The following is a 25,191-nucleotide window of genomic DNA, read 5'->3' as shown; positions in this document are numbered from 1 at the left end:
TAATCCCTCAGTGCCAGGGAGGCTTATCCTGAGAGTCATGTCCCACATTGGGGGGAAGGTATTGAGCTTATTTGAGTAACAAGGAAGTTTTCAGGAGGTAACTCTTAGGCATGAATTATAAATAGGCTAATTTCATTATTATAGGAATAAGGTTCATAAGCGCAAGCATTAAGATTGAGGACTTAGCTTATTGGCCTGTTTTCATTTATTAGGCAAGACTTATATATTCCAGAATTTTTTTCCATCTTATTTGAGAAAGTTGCTGACATTCCTGGGAGAGAAGTTTAATATTTTGTTAACTACTATGTGGGCCTCTATCTATCCAGAAAATATACCTATGCCAACAAGGATACATTTATATCCCAAAGAAGTATCCTTCAGGTGCATTTCTCCCCCATACCATCTGCTGTCACCACCCTGTACTAGTGACATACCTTGGTTATAGGTCCTGAAAGAATGGTCTTAAATTTGTTTTATTACCACAATCCTTGGCCACCATAGAGTTCACTGTGTTATCTTCTAGTAATGTATATGAACCAAAACTCCCCTTTCAAACATGTTCACACACATACACATCATTGCTGTTAATTGCACTCACATCGCTGCACCATCATGCTTCTGCCCATTTCCAAACCATTGCGATCAACCTAATTATAAATTCTGCACAGATTAAGCATCAGCTTCCACACTGTACTCTCACCTATCTCCTGGTAACCTATCTTCCAGATTCCACCTCCATGAGTCTGCTCACTATACTTAGTTCATATGATTGAGGTCATACAATATTTGTTCTTTTGTGTCTGGTTTATTTCATTCTGTATAAGATCTTGAGGTTCATCCATGTTGTTGCATGTGTCATACTTCGTTCCTTCTTACAGCTGAATAATATTCTGCATATGTATATACCACATTTTGTTTATCCATTCTTCTGTTGATGGACACTTGGGTTGCTTCCATCTTTTAGCAATTGCGAATAATGTTGCTGTGAACATTGGTGTGCATTTATCTGTTTGTGTCCCTGCTTTCAGTTTTTCTGGTTATCTTCCTAGTAGCAGGATTGCAGGGTTATAAGGCAATTCTAAACTTAGCTTTCTGAGGAACTGCCAAAGGGTCTTCCACAGTGCCCGTACCAGTCCACATTTCTACCAGAAGTGAATGAGTGTTCCTGTTTCTTCACATTCTCTCCATACTTGTAGTTTGCTGTTTTTTTTTTTTTTAAATAATGGCAGCCTAGTAGGTGTGAAGTGATACCTCATTTTAGTTTTAGTTTGCATTTCCCTAATAGCTAGTGATGTTGAACTTCTTTTTCCTGTGCTTTTTAGCCATCTGTATTTCCTCTTTGGAAAAAACTTTGATCAAGTCTTTTTTACCCATTTTTAAATTGGGTTGTTTACCTTTTCTATTGTTGTGTGGTAGGATTTCCTTATATATACTGAATATTAGACCCTTATTGGATATGTGGTTTCCAACTATTTTCTCCCATTGAGTAGACTACCTTTTCACTTTCTTAACAAACACCTTCAAAGCATAGAAGTTTTTGATTTTGAGGAGGTTCTATTTATTTTTTTCTTTTGTTGCTGACACTTTGGGTGTAATGTTTGAAAAACCACTGCCTACCAAAGATTGTGTAGATGCTTCCCTACATTTTCTTCTTGGAGTTTTATGGCCCTGGATCTTATATTTAGGTCTTTGATTCATCTCAAGTTAATTTATGTAAAAGATCTGAGATAGGGACCCTCTTTCATTCTTTTAAATATGGATATCCAGTTTCCCAGCGCCAAATATTTGTTAAAGCAAACTGTCCTGTCCCAGTTGCCTGGACTTGGCAGCCTTATCAAATATCAGTTAGCTGTAGATGTGTGGGTCTATTTCAGATTCTCAGTTCTGTTCCACTGGTCAGTATGTCTATCCTTGTGCCAATACCATGCAATTTTGAACCCTGCAGCTTGTATTATGCTTTAAAGTCAGGTGGTGTGAGTCCTCTTTGTTATTTTACAAGATGATTTTGGCTATTTAGGGATCTTTCACTCCTCCAAGAAATTTTGATAATTGGCTCTTCCATTTCTGCAAAAAAGGCGGTTGGAAGTTTTAATCTGTTTGTGAAGAATCTGTAAATCAATTTGGGTAGAATTGACATACTAATTATATTTAGTCTTCCAATCCATGAGCATGGAATGTCCTTCCATTTATTTAGGTCTTCTTTGGTTTCTTTGAGCAGCGTAGCATAGTTTTCTGAGTATAAGTCCTTTACATCCTTAATTAAATTTATTCCTAGATATTTGATTCTTTTATATGCTGTTGTAAATGGATTTTTAAAAAAATTCCTCCTCAGATTGCTCATTTCTAGTGTATAGAAACATTGCTGATTTTTGCCTGTTGATCTTATATCCTGTCACTATACTGAAGTTTTTATGAGCTCTGGTAGCTTTGTTGTAGATTTTTGGGAACTTTATATATATAGGATCATGTCATCTGCAAGTGGTGAAAGTTTTACTTCTTCCTTCATTTGGATGCCTTTTATTTGTTTTTCTTGCCTCACTGCTCTAGCAAGAACTTCTAACACAGTATTGAATACGTGTGGTGACAATGGGTATCCTTGTTTTGTTCTGAATCTTAGAGGGAAAGCTTTTAGTTTTTCACCATTGAGTATGATGTTAGCTGTGGGTTTTATTTATATGCTGTTCATCATGTTGAAGAACTTACTTTCTATTCTGATCTTTTGAAGTGTTTTTATCATTAAAGGATGCTGTGTTATGTTGAATGCCTTTTCTGCATCAATAGAGATGATCATGTAATTTTTTCTCCTTCAATCTGTTATTGTGGTGTGTTACATTGCTTCATTATCTTGTGTTAAACCATCCTTGCATACCTGGGATAAAACTCACATAAATCATGGTGTATATTTAGTTTAATGTGTAGTTGGATTCAATTTGTAAGTATTTTGTTGAGGATTTCTACATCTAGGTTCATTAGTAATTTTCTTTTTTTGTGGCATCTTTATTTGGCCCTGGTGTTAAGGTGATGTTGGCTCCATACAATGAGTTAGGTAATGTCACCTCCTCTTCAGTTTTTTGGAAGAGTTTGAGCAGGATTGGTATTAGTTCTTTTTAGATTGATCAGTAGAATTCACCTGTGAAGCTGTCTGGTCCCGGGCTTTTCTTTTTTGGTTGGGAGGTTTTTGAGCCTGATTCAGTCTCATTTACTTGAGATTGGTCTGTTGAGGTCTTTTATTTATTTCTTCTTTAGTTGGTGTAGGCTATTGGTGTGTTTCTAGGACTTTGTCCATTCATTAAGTTATCCAACTTGTTGACATACAGTTGTTCATAGTATCATCCTATGATCCTTTTTATTTCTGTGGTTTCAGTGGTGATGTTTTGTGTTTTTGTTTCTGATTTTATGTATTTGCATCACTTCTCTGTTTTCTTTGTCTAGCTAACAGTTTGCCAATTTCCTTAATCTTCTGCAAAATAAATCATCAGCTTTTGCCTTTTTAAATTCTCTCCCATGTTTTTTTGTTCTCAATTTCACTTAATTCTGCTCTAATCTTTCTTTTCTTCTACTTGTTTTGTTATTAGTTTGCTGTTCTTTTCTAAATTCTCCAGGTGTGCAGTTAGGTCTTTGACTTCAGCAATTTCTTTTTTTTAATTATTGCCATTTAGGGCTTTACCTTACCCTCTCAGCACTGCCTTCAGTACATCCCATAAGTTTTGATATATTTTGTTCTCATTTCCATTTGACTTGAGATATTTATTAATTTCTCTTACAATTCCCTCTTTGACTGAAGGCTTCAGAGTGTGTTGTTTAACTTTCGTATATTTGTGAATTTTCCATTTCCAGCTTCATTCTGTTGTGGTCAGGGGAGGTGCTTTATATAGTTTCAAGCTTTCTAAAGTAATTGAGACTTGTTTTATGATCTAACATGTGGTCTTTTCTGGGGAATGATCCATGAGCACTTGAGAAGAATGTATATCCTGCTGTTTTGGTGTGCAGTGTTCTGTATATGTCTGTTAGGTCTGGTTCTGTTATCTTTTTTTCCCCCCAAGGTTCTCTATTGGTCCTCTGTTTAGATATTCTATCAATTGCTGAGACTGTTGTGTTGAATTCCCCCACTTTATTCTGGAGACATTAATTTCTCCCCCCAGTTTTGCCAGTGTTTGCCTCATGTATTTTGGGTCATTGTGATTAGGTGCCTAAATACTTATGATTGTTCTTTCTTCTTGGTAGAGTGCCTCTTTTATTAATACATAGTGTCCTTCTTTGTCTCTTATAACAGTTTTGCATTTAAGGTCCATTTTTGTCTGATACTAGTATAGCTAGCCCAGCTTGTTTTTGGCTATTTATGTGGAAATAGTTTCCAGGCTTTGACTTGCAACCATTTGTGTCCTTGGGTCTAAGGTGAGTCTCTTGTTGATAGCATATAGATGCATCATGTTTTAAAAAATTCATTCTGCTGATCTTCATCTCTTAATTGGGGGATTTAAATCACTAACATTCAGAAGTATTACTGTACAGGTCATACTTCAGTCATTTTTATATTTAGGCTTTTATATGTCATATCTTATTTTTGTTTCTCTTTTTACTCTTTTAGTTACCTTTACAAATAATCTTCTTTTCTGTACTTTCCTCCAGACCTCTGTCTCCTGTCTTTTCCTTTCAGCCTGCAGAAGTCCCTTTAGTATATTTTGTACTCTTATTGACAAAGTCTCTTGATTTCTGTTACCTGTGAATATTTTAATCTCACCATCATTTTTGAAGGACAGTTTTGCTGGATATGGAATTCTTGGCATTTTTTTCTTTCAGGTCCTTTAATATGTCATACCACTGCCTTCTTATCACCATGGTTTCAGTTGAGAAATCAGCATTTAATCTTATTGAGCACCTCTTGTATGTGATGGATCTCTTTTCTCTTGTTGCTTTCAGGATTCTCTTTATCTTTGGTATTTGAGAATCTGATTGGTATTTGTCTCAGAATAGTTCTGTTAGGATTTATTTGGTAGGAGTACTCTGCAGTTCCTGGACATGTATATCCATAGCTCTCATAAGAGTTGGGAAATTTTTGGTCATTATTTCCTTAAATATTCCTTCTGCCCCTTTCCCTTCTCTTCTCCCTCTGGGACACCAATAATCCATATGCTTGTGTGTTTTGTGTTGTCATTCAGTTCCCAGACCCTGCTTGTTTTTTCCCATATTTTTCTTTATCTGTTATTCCATCTGTGTGATTTCATATCGTATCTTCTAAGTTGCATTTCTTTCCTCTGCCTGTCTGCTGTTGTTTGATTGTAGTGTATTTTAATTTCTTCTATTGTTCCTTTCATTGCCATAAGATCTGTTATTTTTTTATATATGTTTTTTAAATTTTCTTTATGCTTATCCAGTGTCTTTTTGATATCCTTTATCTCTTCCTCTCTGTCAGTTGATTTAGGGGATTTATGTGGACTTCTTTGATTAGTTGTTTCAAATTCTGCATCTCCTCCAGATTTTTAATTTGTTCCTTTGACTGGGCCATATCTTCTTGCTTCTTAGTATAGGTTATATATTTTTTGGTGTATAGGAATCTGTTTATCTTGATAGGTTTACTTTGTTAGTTTCTCTTTCCTGACTAGGGTTTTATTGTAGTTTGGCTTTATGTTAAAGCTGTCCTTTGACAGGTCGTACAGCTTATTCTAAATCTTTAGAATTGCTCGTGTTTACCTGATTAAAAAAAAAAGAGGAAAATCGAAAAAAAGTAAGAAAAAGGAGGAAAAGTAAAGAAAAGAGAGGAGGAGCGAAAAAAAGAAAGGGGAAACAAACAAAAAAACCCATGCCTCCCTCACAGTCTGCCTGTGCTTCTCACCCTGCCTCCCCTCCACTTCCTCTAAGCCTGGCAAGCCTGCTTGTCTTCACGCTGCTTCTGGAGGATGGGTGTACCCTGCTGCTCTCTAATCCACCATCTTCTGATCTCTTCCTTGTTTTTTGAAGGACAGTTTTGCTGGATATAGAATCCTTATTTGGCGAGTTTTTCAATTTAGCATTTTGTCACTCCACTACCTTCTTTCCTCTGGTGTTTCTGATGAGAGATTGGCATATTAATATTATTGAGGCTCTCTTTTATGTGACATGTTGATTTTCTCTTGCAGAGTCCAGAATTCTCTCTTTACCTTTGACATTTGACAGTTTGAATATCACATGGTGTGGTGTTGGGTCTATTTGGGGTTATTCTGTTTGGAGTTTGTTGAGCATTTTGGATGTAGATATTCATGTCCTTTATTAAATTTGGGACGTTTTTAGCCATTATTTCTATGATTATTCTCTCTGCCAACTTTTTTTTTTCTCCTCATGGCCTCTCACAATGCATATATTGCTAAACTTGATGATGTCCCATAGGTTCCTCGGGCTCTGTTCGTTTCTTCATTCTTTTTTCTTGCTGTTCCTCAGGGTGAATGATTCCAGTGGTCTTATCTTCAGGTTCACTGTTTCTTCTGTCAACTCCATTCTGCTGTTGGATCCTTTTAGGGAATTTTTAAAAAAATTTCTGATATGTGGATTTCAGTTTTGTTTGTATTGATATTCTTTTTGTGTTCCTCTCTTGTTTTCCTAAAGTCTTTAGTTTCTTTCCATGTTTTCCTTTAGCTCTTTGAGCATATTTAGGACTGTTGTTTAAAAGTCTTCGGGATGTTTCAGGTTTGGTCCTTCTTGTTGATGGTTTCTAATGGTTTAAACCTCTGTTTTACATGGGCTGTTGCTTCTTTGTCTTTGTGTGTTTTGTAATCTTTTCTTGCAGCCCAGACATTCTGATATTTAATGTCCTGCCGTTGGAATTTAGACTTTGTGGCATCTGTTCCTTAAGCTTGTATCCAGCTAGTGATTCTAACAGAGAATTAGTTAAGCCAGGAGCAAATAAGACAACATAGCAAAAAAAAAAAAAAAAAAAAGGAAAAAAGAAAACACCTTTGTAGTCTTTTCAGATTGGTCTGTGTGAGTGTTCTCTTTCAGAGTTTTAGCCAAGGATGGAATTTGGAGAATAGCTCTTGACAAAAGCGTAGGGTCTTCCCTGATCCTTTGGCATATACAGCTTTTCTTGAGCCCTAGGAATTCCCCCATTTACATAAATATTGTTGTCCCCCCATTCCTTTGAAACAGTGCTTCCTCACAGTCCCAATTACTGCAGTGTATGTCCCACAGCCAACAGTCCCTTGCCCCAAGCAGTCTTATACACAAAGGGCAAGTTCTGGGATGCGAGACTGCGAGGAATGTCTTAGTTCCGTCCTTCACGCTGCCACTAGACAGATTGGGGCACACATATATCCTCCCAGTATGTACACAAAGGTTATACTACTTTCTCTGGAACCAGGTCAAGTGACCCACATTGGGAATGGGATGGGGCTCCATGCTGAGCTGGTGAGTAGATGAGTGACCAAGAAGGGCTCCAGGAGATGCTAACTACTTTTAAGATGCCTTTTTCTTGATTCAGTGCTTGCTCTATTACTGCAGTTCTTGAACTGTTTTCTGGAACTTTGAGGAATATGTTTCTGCTAGTTCTTTTGATTGATTGAGGATTCTTTGGTGCAAGAAAGCCCTGGAATGTCTTGCTCTGCTATCTAGATTGTGGTGGGCCCTCTGATGCACAGGCAGGCATTTTTATTTTGATGAAATCTTATTTATCTGTTTTCTTTTTTTTTCATTTGTTGCTCTTCCTTTTGGTATAAAATTCTAAGAAACCATTCGGTAATGTAAAGTTCTAAAGATATTTGCCTGCATTTTCTTCTAGAAGTTTTAGTTCTTTTATTTAGGTCTTTGATCCATATTTTGAATTATTTTTTGTATGTGGTTTGAAATAGGGGTACATTTTCATTCTCTTGCATATAGATATCCAGTTTTCCTAGTACTGTTTGTTGAAGTTAGCTGTTCTTTCCCCATTGAGTGGACTTGGCACCTTTGTCAAGAATTAATTGGCCCAAAGATGTACTGTGTTAATAATAGGGAGTATGGAAAAAATATGCTAAATGTACCCTATGGACCATAGTAGGTGGTAATAGTCTGATGACCTTATTTCATAATCTGTAACAAATGTTCCATAGCAGTATGGTGCTTTGGTGAAGGGTTGTTGTATAGGAATTTAGCACATGTGCATGATTGTTTTGTATCATAACTTCTGTAATAAAAATATATTTTTTAAAATATAATTGGCTATAGATGTGAAACTTATTTCTGAACTGTCAACTCTATTGCATTGGTTATATGTTTGTCCTTGTGCCAGTACCACACTGACTACTGTACCTTTGTAATATATTTTGAAATCAGGGGGTACGAGTCCTCCAACTTTTTCATTTTCAAGATGGCTTTTTGATTACTTGGGGTTCTTGTGTACAGTGTGGTGAACACCCACACTGTGGTCCTATCCTTGCTCCACAAGGAGTCAGAGACACAGTGAGCTTTTCCCACTGTTTTTAATTTGTGTTTTTCTTGATTCAGTGCCAGTTACTGTTTTCTGGAGCTCTGAGTAAGATTGTTATTTATTCAAAAATTTTGTGTGACTGGAACTCTGGATCATTTCAAGCCAGCATCTGGTCAACAAGAAGTCACTGGGCATCATATTCTGCTTTGAATCAGAACTTTGTTTTGCCTTATCTCCCCCAATGACTTATTGGTTGTTTGGGGGTAGCATCTCTTTTTTGTGATCCCTGTAGAGGTGGGTTCTTAACCTTTTTTGTTCCATGGACCCCTTTGTCAGTCACGTAAAAATCACAGACCCCTTACTAAGTCCACATTATACTGTGTATTATTTAATAAATATATCGAACCCACACCAACATATCCCCACAAGAATAATGGTTTTTTTAAATTGCAATTCAAGCTCATGGACCCCTTGTTAAGAACCCCTGCTGTGGAGCTTTGTACATAGCTAGTCTTTAATATTTATAAATGGACTTGAAATAACTGATTTTTAAGTTGATGAATAGATAGAGGTAATAGGTGGAAAAGGGGAAATCAGAAATGAAATATGCCTTTTTTCCCATTTTTTTCCGCACAAATGTTCTTATTAGTTTTTTTTTTTTAAGATTTATTTTACGTATTTCTCCCCCCTCTGTTCCCCCTGTTCCCCCCATTGTCTGCTCTCTGAGTCCATTTGCTGTGTGTTCTTCTGTGTCTGCTTGTATTCTCGTTGGGTGGCTCTGGGAACTGATCTTGGGACCTTCCAGAGTGGGGAGAGGTGATTACTGTCTTGCACCACCTCAACTCCCTGTTTTGCTATGTCTTCTTATTTTCTCTTCTGTGTCTCTTGTTGCATCATCTTGCTGTGCCCGCTCTCCACGTCGGCTGGCATTCCTGCGCGGGGTGGCTTTCCCATGCTGGGTGGCATTCCCATGCAGGGCAGCACTCCCGCACTGTGCAGCATTCCCGCATGGGCTGGCACTCCGTGTGGGCCAGTTCGCTGCATGGTCCAGCTTACCCTCACCAGGAAGCCTTGGGCATCGAACCCTGGACCTTCTATATGTAGATGGGAGTTCAATTGGTTGAGCCACATCCTTTTTCCTCATATTAGTTTTATTACTAGAAGAAAAATGGCTGGAAACAGCCCAAATCTCCAACAACAGGTAGATCATTAATTATGGTATATTAGTTTACTAGTACAACAGGATACAATGCAGCAAGCAAAAGAAACAAAATACTGATACTCACAACAGCATGAATAAATCACATGAACATTTAATTGAGCCAAATAAGTTTGACACCGAAGAATATGTACTGTATGATCCCATTTATATGAAACTCAAAATCAGACGAAATTAATCTCTAGTGACAGAAAGCAGATGAGTAGCGGCCTGGAGTCCGAAGAGATGGTGTGGTTGGGAAGTTAGCGGTAAGGGCTTGAGGGAGCTTTTAGGGATGATGTAAATAGTCTATACTTTGTGGTGGTGGTTATAAGGAAGTAAACATTTGTCAAAATACATCAAACACATTTAAAATGGGTTCTTTTTTTAAAAAATGACTACATTACAACAAATTATGCTTCCATAAAGCAGATTTTTTTTTTAAATGCTAAAAGAAACCATGTATTAAAAGTGCTAAAAAGATAAGATTCAGGATTCAGGAAGGGGAGAAAATGTAACCTGTTGCCATTCCAAGACATTGAGGGGGAGAAGAGCCAACCAGAAAAGAAGAACAGCAAGAGTAGAGAAATTCAGAGAGTGAATGGAAAAAAAAAAAAAAAAGATTATTACTATATGTCTAAATTGATTTTTGGGTAAAGAAATATTGCTGAGGATTTGGGCTTTTAATATTTTCTCAAAATTGTTTAGCAGGAGTAGCACTTTTAAAAATGTACCAACAATTAAATATTGCAGCTTTTAAGTAATGCTTCCCAGCCTTTTGTCTAATGGATTTTTAGCAGGTGGAATAGTTGCATCTAGTCCTTGACTTACACTGTTTAATTATTCTTATCGAGTCCATTTATTTTTTTAACTGTAGTTATTCAATAAGGCTGTAGTTATTCAATAAAGCTCATTGTGTCTTCTTTTTTTTTCCTTAAAGATTTGTTTATTCCTACCCACCTCTCTGCCCCTCATTGTTTGTGCTCACTGTCTGCTCATCTTCTTTTTAGGAAGCACTAGGAACTGAACTTGGGGCCTCCCATGTGGGACGGAGGCACCTAATCATTTGAGCCACCTTTGCTCCCTGTTTTGTTGTGTCTCTCATTGTGTTTCCTCACTGTGTCTCTTGGTTACATCATCTCACTGTGTCATTCTTGTTGTGTCAGCTCACTGTGCCAGCCCTCATGCCAGCTCACTATCTTGCCTCAAGGAGGCACGAGGAATCAAACCCAGGAATCAAACACCTTCTATATGGTAGGTGGGAGCCCAGCTGCTTGAGCTACATCTGCTTTCTGTTTCTTCTTCTTCTTTTTTATTAGTAAGGAAATTAAGCATATTCACATATCTGATCCTTTGTGTAAAGGTTTCACTTTATTATTATTTTTTTAGAAGATTTATTTATTTTTTATTTATCTCCCCTCCCCCTCCCCCCGTTGTTTGCTCTCTCTGCCCATTAGCTGTGTGTTCTTCTGTGTCTGCTTGTATCCTCATTAGGTGGCTCCGGAACCAATCCTGGGACCTTCCAGAGTGGGAGAGAGGCGATTATTGCTTGTGCCACCTCAGCTCCCCTGCTCTGTTACATCTTCTTATATTCTCTCCTCTGTGTCTCTTGTTGTGTCATCTTGCTGCGCTAGCTCTCTGTGTCAGCTGACACTCCTGCTCAGGGTGGCTTTTTCCCTGTGCAAGGCGGCATTCCTACACAGGGCAGCTCTCCTGCATGGGGCCGCATTCTCGCATGGGCCAGCACTCCACGAGGGCCAGCTCACTGCATGGGCCAGCTTGCCCTCACCAGGAAGCCCTGGGCATCAAACCCTGGACCTCCTATATGGTAGATGGGAGTCCAATTGTTTGAATAATTAAAAACTCTCCCTGTTTCTTGTTTATCACTTCTAACTTTGAGTTATCTCTAGTGTTTTTAGTTTTGGTTTTTGGCTAACATCAAAGTTCATCTCCTGCAGCCAAGATGGGAGAGAGGTTTGAATATGTGGGTTTCTATAGCCTGAATAATATGGTTTCTTAGAATCTCCTTATTATGTGAAATCTCACTAAGATACATATCTTATGGAGCTGTTTAAAGTGGAATTTTACCTATAAATTTATATCCCTTTTTATAGGTTTGGATATAATGATAAATGAGTCTTTTTGCCTATTATACCTATTTAATCTTCAAACTAAGATGAACATTTTAAAAATGGTTTGTCTTATTTTTCTCTTTGTATAGAGATCATTGTAGATTTATATGCAGCTGTCAGAAATAATACAGAGAGATCTTTCATATACTTTGCCCAGTTTCCCATAATGTAACATGTTGCAAAACAGTAGTGTAATACCACAACCAGGGTATTGATAATAATATAACCTACTGATCTTACTCAGTTGCACTTGTACTTATTTGTGTGTAGATGTGTGTGTACTAAATTTTATATGATTTAAACTCCTGTTTTTGTTTGTAAATTAATCACCACAGGCAAGATACTGAATAGTTCAACTACCACAAGGGTCTCTTTTATGATGCCTTTTTATAAAAGCTGCCTCTTCTTGCCCCACTTTGCTTCCTCCCCTGTACCTAAATCTGGCAATCACTAATCTTTCCTCCAATTTCTGAAATGTTTTCATTTCCAAAAATGTTATATAAATGAAATCATACAGTATGTAACCTTTTGGGAGTTGCTGTTTTCAGTCCGTCTAATTCCCTGGAGATGCATCTAAATTGTGCGTATCATTAGGCTTGTTCCTTTTTATTGCTTATTTTCTACGTTTAACATAGAGAATTTACACATAATTTAAAATGTAGTTTCTGCTTTGTATTCCTCCTAATCCTTATTTTAAAATAAATATTTTTGTCTTAAATCTAGGTGACAAAACACGACCACCTTCCTCAAGTCCTTCCAGTATTATCCGCCGCACATCCTCCCTGGATACACTTGCTGCTCCCTACCTTGCAGGACACTGGCCTCGTGACAGTCATGGGCAAGCTGCACCTAGCATGAGGGACAAAGCTACACAGGTAGGTTTATTACAGTTCTTATCCTCAAGTGCTTTAGTCTGATGCTGTTTCTCATAATTTGTTCTATTCTGTGTTCAGTTTCTGAAAACTTAATTGTATTTTAAAATTACCTGAAAAGCTTATTAAAGTGCGCAATCCCAGGCCTGACCTCTTAGATATTCTGTAGTAGACCTGGGAAGGTGCATTTTTAAATCAGTCCACAAAGAAGGAATTCTGTTAAATACAGCTAATTTATGGACACACTTTTCTCTCACTTGGCCTTAGAGTTAGTTAAGCTATAACTACTCTATTTAATATGTGGAATCTGGACTTAACATTTTATAACAATAAGATTACTTAACCATATATCCTTATATTTTTGCATCAGAAATCTTCATGTGTTGGAAGACCTGTAAAAGTGTGAATTATATTGCATTTCTGATAGCTTCTATAAACGTAAATTTCCTGACAAAAGGACTCTGGAAGCAAAGTTTTATGCTTTCAGATTCATATATATATATTTTTAAATAAAGCATTTAAGGAATCATTTAGGTCTACCCCCTCATTTTATAGATGAGGAAACTGAGGTCTAAGATCATACAGATAATTGGTGATTGCATCTTAGTTTATTGTACTTTCCTTCATAGTACTTACAACAATTATAGTTAAATAAATATTTTGGTTACCATTTGTTTAGTGTTTGTCATACTTACTAGCCTGTGAGCTCCAGGAGGGCAGAGGCTGTGTCTGACTTGTCCAATGCTATATTTCATTCCCTAGAATTTAGTACTGTGATTGACATAGAATAAGTAGTCAAGGAATGTTTGCAAAAAAAAAAAAAAAAAGAACAGAACAGTTACAGTCTTACTGCTAGTAAAGAATGAAAATTCATTTAAAGATTTAAAAGATTCTTCTTCTTCCTGATTGTTGAAAATCAGCTAAGGTACATCTTGGGTACATCTAAGGTACTGCAGATTTTTATCACTGAGGGTTGCTTGATCCAGCATTTTATGAGTGAAGGTACTTTTACAGAACCAAGCAAATTCCCTTTGGGATGATTTTGAGATTTGCATGTTGGTTTCTAGAATTCCAGGTGTTCTCTGTGGGTATTTTGTTTTTTGTTATGACACTCTTGAAACTGAGCCCCTCTAATGGGCGATACTTGGGATTTGAGATTACCTTGTTTTTTTTATTCAAATAGTAACTATAGAAACTTAAACATATAGTCTGTCCTTATCACAAGTAATCAGTCTTTACAGTAATTGTAACTTTTTAATCCAGAGTTCTGCAGAGCTCTGCAGTTATTCAAAATTTGTAACTTTGCTAATTGTAGTGCACTGTAGGAATTAAAAATGAGTACAGTATCTGCTTGCTCTCTACTTAGTCCATGTGCCTTTGAAGATTTGAATGGTTATATTCCTTAAACATTTCTTCAGTGTTCTTTATTTCCTTTGCAGCTTCAGATATTTTATATTTTGGTGGGTTCAGATACTTTTTTTCATTTCATTAAGAATATACAGTTTTTACAAGCCATTGGGAGGAGCCCTTTATCTGTGCAAGCAATTTAATAAAGTCTTTTCAGCATGTTGGTTTGATCTAGCTTTCTTTACATTGAATTAAAGTTAGAATATATGCTGCTTCACCTTCTTCTAAATGTCTCCCAATTTAGGAACGGTAAGGGTACAAATACAGAGAAAACTTATAATTACCATACTATTAATCTGGGTTATATACCTCACGTGCAGAATTTATTAATACTAAGGAAAAATATAGTGGTAGCTGCGCACAACAATCTTATGCTTTCACTGTGGCTCTCCCATCTTTGGCACATGAATTATTAAAATGAATAATTAAAAACTCTCAAATTCTTTATTGGCAAATGTTGAGTTAATTAATTAGGTCAACTTATTTTTGTCAGATGTCTCTATTGGGCCCCACCCAGGGACATGTGGGGAACATTTGGCTCATGGGACACAAATTAATGCCCTGTACTATTTCATGTTAAGATTGGAGAAATCTTTTTTAATCTGATGGGTGAAGAATTGTTTAATTTTCATCAGCTCTTTTTGTTTTTTTAGAGAGAGGTTGAAAATCTTCATATTTTGATGACCATTTTAATTTTTTTTAAAAGAAAGATTTCTCTGTGTGTGTGTTTAAGACCCCAAACCTCCATTTAAAACAAATTCTTTCCCCTTTGAAAAGTGGCTTTTGACTTTATGTTACTGAGATACTGAGTATCATTTACAATAGAGTTTAATCTTAAATTGGGGAAGGTTTGTTACTTATGGATCTTGTTGTCAGGTACTGTCTAAATTGGGTAACATTTCAGTGCTAACGACTGGCAGCATAGCTGAACACAAGAATTGAGATGCTGTCTTATTTTAGCTGTTATGTATGTTTTAATGTGATAGTGATTAAATAGTTGAAGTTGCACTTCTGGTTATTGTGGTTCTTCTTATATCAACTCTCGATTATTTCTCTCTTGGTATTTGTTTCAGATGACTTCCGCCTTGGAGAAGCAACTTTATAAAGTCCTTTTTTTCCTCCTTCCTTAGTTTTCTTCTTTCCCCTACTTATGATTATTACTACTTAATTAAATGATTAAGAGCTCAAATTCTGGAACAAAACTCCTTGGATTTTGGTCCTTGCTTTGTCACCCACTAGACTAGAGGTGTTTCTTCAGGTACTTACTTTAACATCTTGGTGCTTCTGTTTCCCCTTTGTAAAATGGGGAAAATAGTATTATATTATGATGAGTAAACAAGGAAGCATATGTGAAACACTTAGAACAGTGTCTGGCACATAGCATTCAATAAATGTTATTTAAATTATTACCTCTGATTATTGTCAGATTAGAACAAGGACTGCACGTAGGTTTCATCTCCTATACCAATTTAATCAATTGCTATTAGCTTTCTGGAGCATTATGTTGAAAAAGATTCATGCTGTAGATTTCTGTGACTATTAGCAATTTCTGTTTCTGGTGGGTGTTTGGGAGTACTTGTCTCAGGTATATACCACTACCAATCCAGAATCTCATATTGCCTAGTATTCTAGCAGACAATATGATTGAAATAATTTATCTAATAGATGGTTTCTTCAGAAAGTTGTTGTAGACATTGATGAGTCATATCATGTCCCCTGGGCCCTGGTTTCTTTATTTGTGAAATAATTATGTATGACTCTTAGGTCCTTTCCAGCTCCTGAGAGGGTGGGGATAGGAGAGGGAGGTTCTAGAAAATATAGAGAAAGGCAGCATTAAAGTAGTAATATGGAAACAAGTTTTAAAAAATTTAATCTTCCCCCTCTATCTCTTATTCCACCCATACTCCCCCACCCCCATTTACATTTATCATGAGAATGAATGGTTAAGAATTTATTGTACCATGTTAATTAATTACTTGACACAATGGTGACAAAAATGTGGCATCATTCTTTTTTTTTTTTCCCCCCTAAATCTTTGGTAGATATTACTCATTCCCTGTGAGCTCCAGTAGCCTGAAACTCCTAATCCAGTGCTCCAGCATGCCATTGCCAGTGGGCCAGGGCTGGTCTGCAAGACTAATTGCCTACAAGACTGATTTGCCATTTCTGTTTAATCTGGTATACAGCTTTTTAAAAAATGATTTATTGGGAAACGGACTTTGGCCCAGTGGTTAGGGTGTCCGTCTACCATATGGGAGGTCCGCGGTTCAAACCCCGGGCCTCCTTGACCCGTGTGGAGCTGGCCATGCGCAGTGCTGATGCACGCAAGGAGAGCCGTGCCACGCAAGGGTGTCCCCCGCGTGGGGGAGCCCCACGCGCAAGGAGTGCGCCCGTGAGGAAAGCCGCCCAGCGTGAAAAGAAAGAGCAGCCTGCCCAGGAATGGCGCCGCCCACACTTCCCGTGCCGCTGACGACAACAGAAGTGGACAAAGAAACAAGACGCAGCAAATAGACACCAAGAACAGACAACCAGGGGAGGGGGGGAAATTAAATAAAATAAATAAATCTTTAAAAAAAAAAAATGATTTATTTATTTGTCACACCCTACATTGTTTGCGCTTGCTGTCTGTTCTCTGTGTCTGCTCGTCTTCTCTTTAGGAGACTCTGGGAACTGAACCCAGGACCTCCCATGTGATAGAGTGGCAGTCAGTCACTTGAGCAAACTCCGCTCCCTGCTTTACTGTCTCTCTCATTGTGTTTCCTCTTTGTGTCTCCTTGTTGCATTATCTTGCCACGCTAGCCCTTCGCACCAGCTCGTCTTACTCTTCTTCTCCAGATATACAGCTTAATGCAACATAGCTAGAAATTTTTGCTTTGCCCACTTCCCCTACCCCCTCAATGTTCTTTTACAGATTCTAGTCTTAACAGTTTGCCAGTTTGACCTCCAAAAAGGTTACACTAATTCATATTCTAAGCTTTATCTACGTATTTTATTAAACTACCTAATTTCCAGAGGGTACCTCTTGTGTTGCTTGGCTATTCCAGTTTTGGGGATGAAAAAGTGATGTGGGTATGTGGTTGGCTTATTTGGGATTCTTCTGACACAAAAGGTATTCTTGAAAAAAAACTTACTTTGCCTTCTAGGCTTCTTTGCCTTAGAGGTGGCTTAGTTTTGAGTTTTTGATTCATGGTAATAGTGTTTAGTTTTCCTCATTTCTTTTCCTAGTTTGCTTTCTGTATTGCATAAACCAGTCATCTTTAGCTTTTAAAAATCTTGTTATATTCTTTTCTCTTGGAACATTCCTTACATTTCAGAGTATTTTTTTTCCCTCAGAGATTCATTTTCATGAGTATTTCATGAAATTGTTTCATTTTTCCAAGGTACAGGTTGGCTTGGAATTGTGATTTGGATTCAGAAGATAGCTGGTGATTAAAACCTAATAAAATAAAGTACTTGGTAAACTACAGACTAAAATAATGCTTAAATTAAATTTTAAAATACTTAAAGTAGCTGTTTCTAAGTCTACAAATTTGTTTAGAGGTTGTTTCCTTTTGTGGGAAGAATAATCTGGAATCTGTAGCAACAAAAATAAGTAGCTCTTTTTTATCTTTGATAGGTGCAGGTTATACTAAAAAATTGTCTTAATGTTATGGAAGTCCTAAAAAGGTGGATCAACTTTCTTTTTTATTATTATTACTTTTTAAATAACAATATTTTGAGTAAAACCTTGGTCCACTGGTTGAAATTGGAATGTAGTATTTGGAGGAAAGAAAAATTAAAAAACAAATTATTTTTTTCAGTTCCAAATCCAGTGATCTCAGTTAAAACTCTCTAGTTGCTTCTCCATAGCTTTACCTTTCTTGCGTAAGCTGAGAATTATGAAAGACTTCTCTTTTTTCCCAAATAAATATGTATATATTTTTTAGAGTTCCAGTATACTACCCTGTTATTAAAACATTGCATTAGTGTGGTACATTTGTTACAGTTGATGAAAGCCCATTTATATAGTTGTACAATTAGCTGTAGTCCATGGTTTACATTAGAGTTCATTGTTTGTGTTATACAGAACTGAGTTTTCTTAAAATTTTTATTCTAGTAATATATATGCAACCTAAAATTTCCCCTTTTAACCACATTTAAATATATAACTCAGTGTTGTTAATTACATTCAAAACGTTATGTTACCATCACCATCTAATACCAAAACTTTTCCATCAATGCAAATTGAAAACTCTATAGCATTCCCTACCTCCACCCTGGCCCCTGGTAACCTATATTCTAGTTTCTCACTTCGTGAGTTTTCTTATTCTAATTATTTCATATGTGTGAGATCATAAAATTATTGTCCTGTTCTCCATTTTCTCACACTTGTTGCTATGCTTTTTTTCTTTTTAAAATATGTAGTAGCCTTTCTAGTGGGTGTGAAATGGTATCTTGTGGTTTTGATTTACATTTCCTTAATGGCTTATGATGAGTATCTTTTAGTGTTTCTTTGGCATATTTGTCTATCTTCATTGGAAAAATGTCTGTTAAAATCTTTTGCCTAGTTTTTAATTGGGTTATCTTTTTGTTGTTGAGTTGTAGGTTTGTTTATATATTTTGGATATTAAACCCTTATCAAATATAGGTTTTCCAAATATTTTCTCCGATTGTGTAGGTTGTCTTTTTACTTACATGAAAAAGTCCTTTCATATGCAAAAGCTTTTAACTTTTTTTTTCTTTTGTTGGCTTTGGAAGTGAAGTCTAAGAAATCATTGCCTACGCAAGGCCCTGAAGATGCTTCCCTGTGTTTTACTCTAGGAGTTTTATAGTTCTGGTTCTTGTATTTAGGTCTTTGAACCATTTTGATTTGATTTTTGTATATGATATAACATAGGGGTCCACTTCCATTCTTTTGTACATGGTCATCCAGTTTTCTCAGCACCATTTGTTGAAGAAACTTTTAAAGAATAGTTAAATTAAGTAGATTTCGCACCCTTGTAAAAAATCAGTTGTCCATAAATGTGAGGATTTCTGAACTCTCATTTCTATTCCATTGGTCTGTGTGTATGTCCTTCTGTAAGTACCATAATGCTTTGATTACTGTGACTTTGTATTAAGTTTGAATATTAGGAAATGTGAGTCCTCTGACTTCATTCTTCTTTTTCAAGATGACTTTGGCTATTCAGGGCCCTTACCCTTCCATATAAATTTGATGATGGGCTTTTCCATTTCTGCAAGCAAGGCTCTTGGAATTTTGGTTGAGATTGGATTGAATCTGTAAATCACTTTGGGTAGACCTGACATTTTAATAGTGTTTATTATTCCAATCTATGGACATGGTATGTCCTTCCTGTATTTTGGTTGTCTGATTTCTCTTAGCAATGTTCTGTAGTTTTCTGTGTACAAGTCATTTATTTACATCCTTGGTTAGATTTATTCTTATCTCCACTTGATTCTTTTATTGGTATTATAAATGGAATTTAAAAAAATTTCTTCAGATTCCTTATAACTAGTGTATAGAAACAATACTGATGTTTTCATATAAATCTTGTACCCTGCCACTTTGCTGAATTAGTTTTTTTGGTCAGTAGCTTTGTTGTGATTTTTTCCAGGAGTTTTTATAATAGGATCATGTCATCTGAAAATAGAGAAAGTTTCACTTCTTCCTTTACAATTTGGATGCCTTTTGTTTCTTTCTCTTGCCTGAATCCTCTATATAGAACTTCCAACAGAATGTTGGATAACAGTGGTGACAGTGGACATACTTGTCTTGTTCCTGATCTTTGAAATTTTTCTATGTTTCACCATTAAGTATTATTTTAGCTCTGGGTTTTTAGAGATACCCTTTTTTATGTTCAGGGAGTTTCCTTCTATTCATATAGCTTTACGTATTTTTATCGAGAAGGAGTGCAAGATTTTGTCAGATGCCTTTTCTGCATCAATTGAGATGATCATGTGGTAGTTTTCTTTGTTCTGTTAATGTGGTGTATTACATTAATCAGTTTTCTTATGTTGAACTACACTTGCATACCTGGGTATCCCACTGTATCATAGTGGATCATTTTTTTGATGTACTGTTGGATTTGGTTTACTGGAATTGTTGAGGATATTTGAATCTATATTTGTAAGATATATTGATCTGTAATTTTCTTGTGTATTTGTATGAAGATGTTCTTGGCCTTGTAGAATGAGTTAAGGATTATTCCCTCCACTTCAGTTTTTTGAAAGACTTTGAACAGGACTGGTGTTAATTCTTCTTGGAATGTTGGGTAAAATTCACCTTAAACCATCTTGTCCTGGTCTTTCCTTTGTTGGGAGGCTTTTGGTTGGCAATTCAATCTCTTTACTAATTACTGTTTTGTTGAGCGCTTCTCTTTCTTCTTGAGTGAGTGTAGTTATTTTGTGTGTTTCTAGGAATTTGTCCACTTCATCTGGGTTATTTAATTTGTTGATGTACAGTTCATAGTAGTCACATAGAGTCCTTTTTATTTCTGTGGGGTCAGTTGTAATGTCCCCCTTTTAGTTTCAGATTTGCATTTTTTGTGTTTTCACCTTCTTTTGCTTTGTCAGTCTAGCTAAAGACTTGTTAATTTTATCAATCTTTTCAAGGAACCAACTTTTGGTTTTATTGATTCTATTGTTTTCAAATTCTCTATTTCATTTATGCCTGCTCTAATCTTTTTTACTTCCTTCCGTCTGCTCACTTAGGTGTAGTTTTTTCTTTTTCTAGATCCTCCAGTTTTGAAGGTAGGTCTCTGATTTATTATCTTTCTTCTTTTTTACTATAAGAACAACTTAGAGCTATAAAGTTCCCTCTCTGCACTGCCTTTGTCACAGTCTGTAAGTTTCGTTACGTTGTGTTTTCATTTTAATTTGCCTGAAGATATTTCCCAAATTCCCTTCTGATTTCTTCTTTGACCTATTGTCCTTAAGAGTACATTGCAATATTTTTTAGTTTATTGGTCTTGTTTTGTCATCTACCATATGATCTATCCTGAAGAATGATCCATGTCCATTTAAAGAATGTGTATTCTGCCGTTGCTATGACAGTCTATATGACTGTCACATTTAGCTGGTTTAGAATATTGTCCAAGGATTCTATTTCCTTACTAATTTTCTGTCTAGGTGTTCTATCCATTATCAAAAGTGATGTATTAAAGGCTCTTAATATATAACTGTTTCTTCCTTCAAATCTGTCAATATTTGCTTCACATGTTTTGGGGCTCTGCTGTTAGGTGCATATGTATTTATAACTGTTATGTCTTCTTGTTGAATTGGTCCTTTTATCAGTATATAATAACCTTCTTTATCCCTTGTAAGTTTTTGACTTAAAAGTCTATAATAATCTGTTGTTAGTATAGTTAACCCAGCTCTCTTTTGGTTGCTAATTGTGTGGTATATATATATTTTTTCATTGTTTCACTTTCAGTCTACTTGTATCTTTGAATTTCAGATGAGTCTCTTGCAGACAACATATACTTGGGTCATGCTTTTTTCCTTCATTCTGCCAATCTCTGCCTTTTGACTGGAGAGTTTAATCCATTTACATTTAATTGCTGATAGTGCATTATTTTCTTCTGCTGTTTTGCTTTTTTGCCTCTGTAAATGTTATGCTTTTTTGACCCATCAATTCTTCTGTTAATGCCTACTTCCATGGTTTTTTTTCCCTTTTTTCTTTTTTTGTGACATGTTAGTCCTTTTTCATTTCTTTCTGCATATATTTTTCATGTATTTTCTTTGTGGTTACCATGGGTTAAAGCTTAACATCTTAAATCTGTAGCAATCATATTTCACTTGATTCCAACCTAACCTCAGTAACATAAACATACCCCGTTGTTATACTCCTCCACCCCCAACTTTTTTGTACCTCTTACAAATTATATTTTTGTACATTATATGTCCAAACCCATTGATTTATCATTACTTTTTATACATTTGCATTTTAGCACTTTTATTTGAGGTCTTTGTTTTACGCTTCTTTGCTCTACTGCTTAGTGGTCTTTCCTTTTACTCTAAATAACTCCTTTTGCATTTCTTGTGGGGCATGTATGATGGTAATGTACTCTGTAGGCTTTTGTTTATCTGGGAATGTCTTAATCTCTCCCTCATTTTACTTTTTATTTTTTATTTTTCTCCCCTTCCCCCTCTCCTCCCCCAGTTGTCTGCTCTTTGTGTCCATTCGCTGTGTGTTCTTCTGTGACCGCTTCTATCCTTATCAGCGGCACTGGGAATCTGTGTTTCTTTTTGTTGTGTCAGCTCTCTGTGTGTGCGGCGCCGTTCTTGGGCAGGCTGCACTTTCTTTCGCACTGGGTGGCTCTCCTTACAGGGTGCACTCCTTGTGTGTGGGGCTCCCCTATGCGGGGGACACCCCTGTGTGGCAGGGCACTCCTTGCATGCATCAGTACTACGCATGGGCCAGCTCCACACGGGTCAAGGAGGCCCGGGGTTTGAACCGCGGACCTCCCATGTGGTAGGCGGATGCCCTATCCGTTGGGCTAAGTCCACTTTCCTCTCCCTCATTTTTGAAAGACACTCTTGCAGTATATAAAAATTTTGGTTGGCACTTGTTTTGTTTCAGCACTTTAAATATTTCACCCCAATCCTTTCTTGCTTCCATGGTTTCTGATGAATAAATGGCTCATATTGGTATTCCCTTGTACATAACTCGTTACCTTTCTCTTGCAGCTTTCAGAGCTGTCTCCCTTTTTTTTTTTTTTGGTCTTTATTTTTTTAATATTACATTAAAAAAATATGAGGTCCCCATATTCAGAGCTGTCTCCTTGTTCTTGGTTAGACAGTGTCAGTTTATCCTGTGTGGAGTTCATTGGACTTCTTCAATGTGCATATTCAAGCCATTTATTACATTTGGGAAGTTGTCTGCCATTATTTATTTAAATATATCTTCTGCCCTTTTCTTCTCTTTCTGTGATCCCATCATTTGTATATTTGTATCCTACAGGTCTCTTAATCTCTGTCATTGCTTTTATATTTTCTTTTTCTAAGCCTGATTCATTTCAGTTGTATTCTCTTCATGATGATCACTGATTCTTTCTTCTCTCACCTTCAATTTGCTGTTGAAACCATCTGTAGCAGTTTGATGTTATTGATGAATTCCCAAAAGAAATATTGGATGTTTGTAAACTGATCATTTCCTTTTGGCATAATAGATTATATTGAATTCATAGGTTTACTTGATTAAGTACTTACGTAAACCTCTTGTGCCAGTAGGGCATTGAGTCCCCACCCTTTGTTGGGTGGAGACTCACAGATAAAAGGCATAGCAAAGGACAAAGTTAAGGGTTTTTGATGTTGGAGCTTGATGCTGAAGCCTTAAGCTGGAGCCCCAGGAAGTCAGCATACAGAGGAAAGAGAAGCAAGCCCCAGGAAGGGAAGAACCCAGGAAGCCTGAACCCTCATAGACATCAGCAGCCGTCTTGCTCCAACATGTGAAAATAGACATTGGTGAGGGAGATAAAAGTCAATATCTGATAAATTCAAAGTCTGGTCCTCTTCATTGGTGGTTTCTGGAATTTTATCTTGTTCCTTCAGATTGGCCATCATTTCCTATCTTATAATTGCTTGTTGCACACTGTACATTTTAATATTTTTAAGTGTTAACTCTGGGATTTAGTTCCTGAGCTGTCTGTCCCTTAAGTTTGTATTGAGCTGGTGATGTGACAGAGATTTTGTTGAATGCTAGGGAGTCAAAGAAACCAAAGAAAAAGTACCTTTCAGTCTTTGCAAATTGGCTCCGCTTTGACTGGTAGTGTCCTTTAGAGCTTAACATGCCTATCAAGAAGATCAGCCCCAGGCAAATGGGAAGGGCAGGGTCCTCTTTGTCTTATGTGAGCCTGGGTGGAGCTGCACAAGGAGCCCCATCTCCAGTCCCTGCTGCTGCCCACCATGAGTCTCCAGGAAGGGTGTTGGTAGCCAAGCAGGATGGTAAAATTTGATGTTTTTTTAATGGCAATTTACCAGCCTCTTCCTCCTGTTCCTCTCTGGCTGTGGCACAGTGTTCTCCTAAACTTTGGAGTTTAAAAATAGTTTTATTTTCAGATGAGTTTCTGTCAGTTTAATAGTTGTTTGGGTGGAGGGACTGATTCCTGTAGCTTTCTGCCCCACCCATTTGCCCACAGTCCTCCTGAGAGTGTTCTTGAATAAAGACATCATGGATGATTATGAAGCCCAGCTCTACAAAAAATCTTAAAATATATGTACCAAGAAAATTGCCAGTTGAAAAGAGTTCTTATGGTGCATAGGAATCTGCCTGCCCATAACTTCCATCCTTTGGATCTAATATTCTCCTCTCAGTATGTATAGTACAGATCTCCTTCCACATGAGCTAATTTCTAAATGTGTTACCATTTTGTTCACCTCTTTGTTAGATGCATATTAAAGTTATTGCTGTATTTTCAAATATGGTACCTGGAATGTAAAACTCTTCTTAATAGGAAGTTCAACTGGTAAAGGGCCCAGTAAAATTATTAGACTATTCCTTGTTCTGATATTGTATTCTTATTTTTTTCAGCCTAAAATTATACTATACCATCTGTATATATTGAACCCAACTAAAACCCCTGAATTGTTATTATTTATGTCTTCTAGTGTTAATGTAGTTAATTCCAATAGTTTAGACTTTAGATATATTCTTATTAAATTGAAATTTGTAAGTTTTGATTCATTTTTCCAGTTTGGTTGTGTGAGCTAGTATTTTGGTCTCTTTTGTAGCTTGTATATTTGTTTCTTTCTTTCATCTTTATCCCAAGTCTGGTTAAACCATTAAATAGGATAATAGAGCCAAGTAGGATACTCAGTGCCTGCTACTGGAAACTTCTTTCTAGTAAGCATCAGTATTTTTTTTTTTTTTAGGAGGTACCGGGATTGAACCCAGGACCTCGTATTTGGGAAGCAGGCACTCTACCATTGAGCTATATATGATCTCCAGTGAGAGTTGGTTTTTTATGTTTGTTTTGCTTTTTAGGAGGTATTGGGGATTGAACCTGGGACCTTATACACGGGAAGCAGGTGCTCAACCACTTGCACTACATCCACTCACCATCAATCTCGAATTAACTCTACATTATATGAGCCAGTAATACCACTTCTATGAATTTGTCCTACAAAAATGCAAATAAAGATGGGTAAATTATTTACACAAGGATTTACTTCAACCTGAAATTGTAAATAACTTAGGAATCCAACAGTGGGGAAATGGACTACTATATT

At 36.6% G+C, this 25,191-nt stretch overlaps 1 protein-coding gene across 1 annotated transcript in view; it reads left to right on the top strand.

The window, feature by feature from the left end:
* FAM117B (family with sequence similarity 117 member B) overlaps nucleotides 1–25,191 on the top strand; it is a 171,174-nt gene that overhangs the window by 35,215 nt on the left and 110,768 nt on the right. Inside the window, exon 2 of the mRNA XM_004458869.5 lies at nucleotides 12,428–12,579. Within this exon, the coding sequence (XP_004458926.2) occupies nucleotides 12,428–12,579 (152 nt within the window). The remainder of the gene's footprint in view (nucleotides 1–12,427; nucleotides 12,580–25,191) is intronic.

The sequence above is a fragment of the Dasypus novemcinctus genome, chromosome 7 (genome assembly GCF_030445035.2).
Source record: "Dasypus novemcinctus isolate mDasNov1 chromosome 7, mDasNov1.1.hap2, whole genome shotgun sequence".
NCBI classification, from domain to species: Eukaryota; Metazoa; Chordata; class Mammalia; order Cingulata; family Dasypodidae; genus Dasypus; species Dasypus novemcinctus.
The sequence above is the reverse complement of the archived record's forward strand: the minus strand, read 5'-3'. Positions and strand labels throughout refer to the sequence as shown.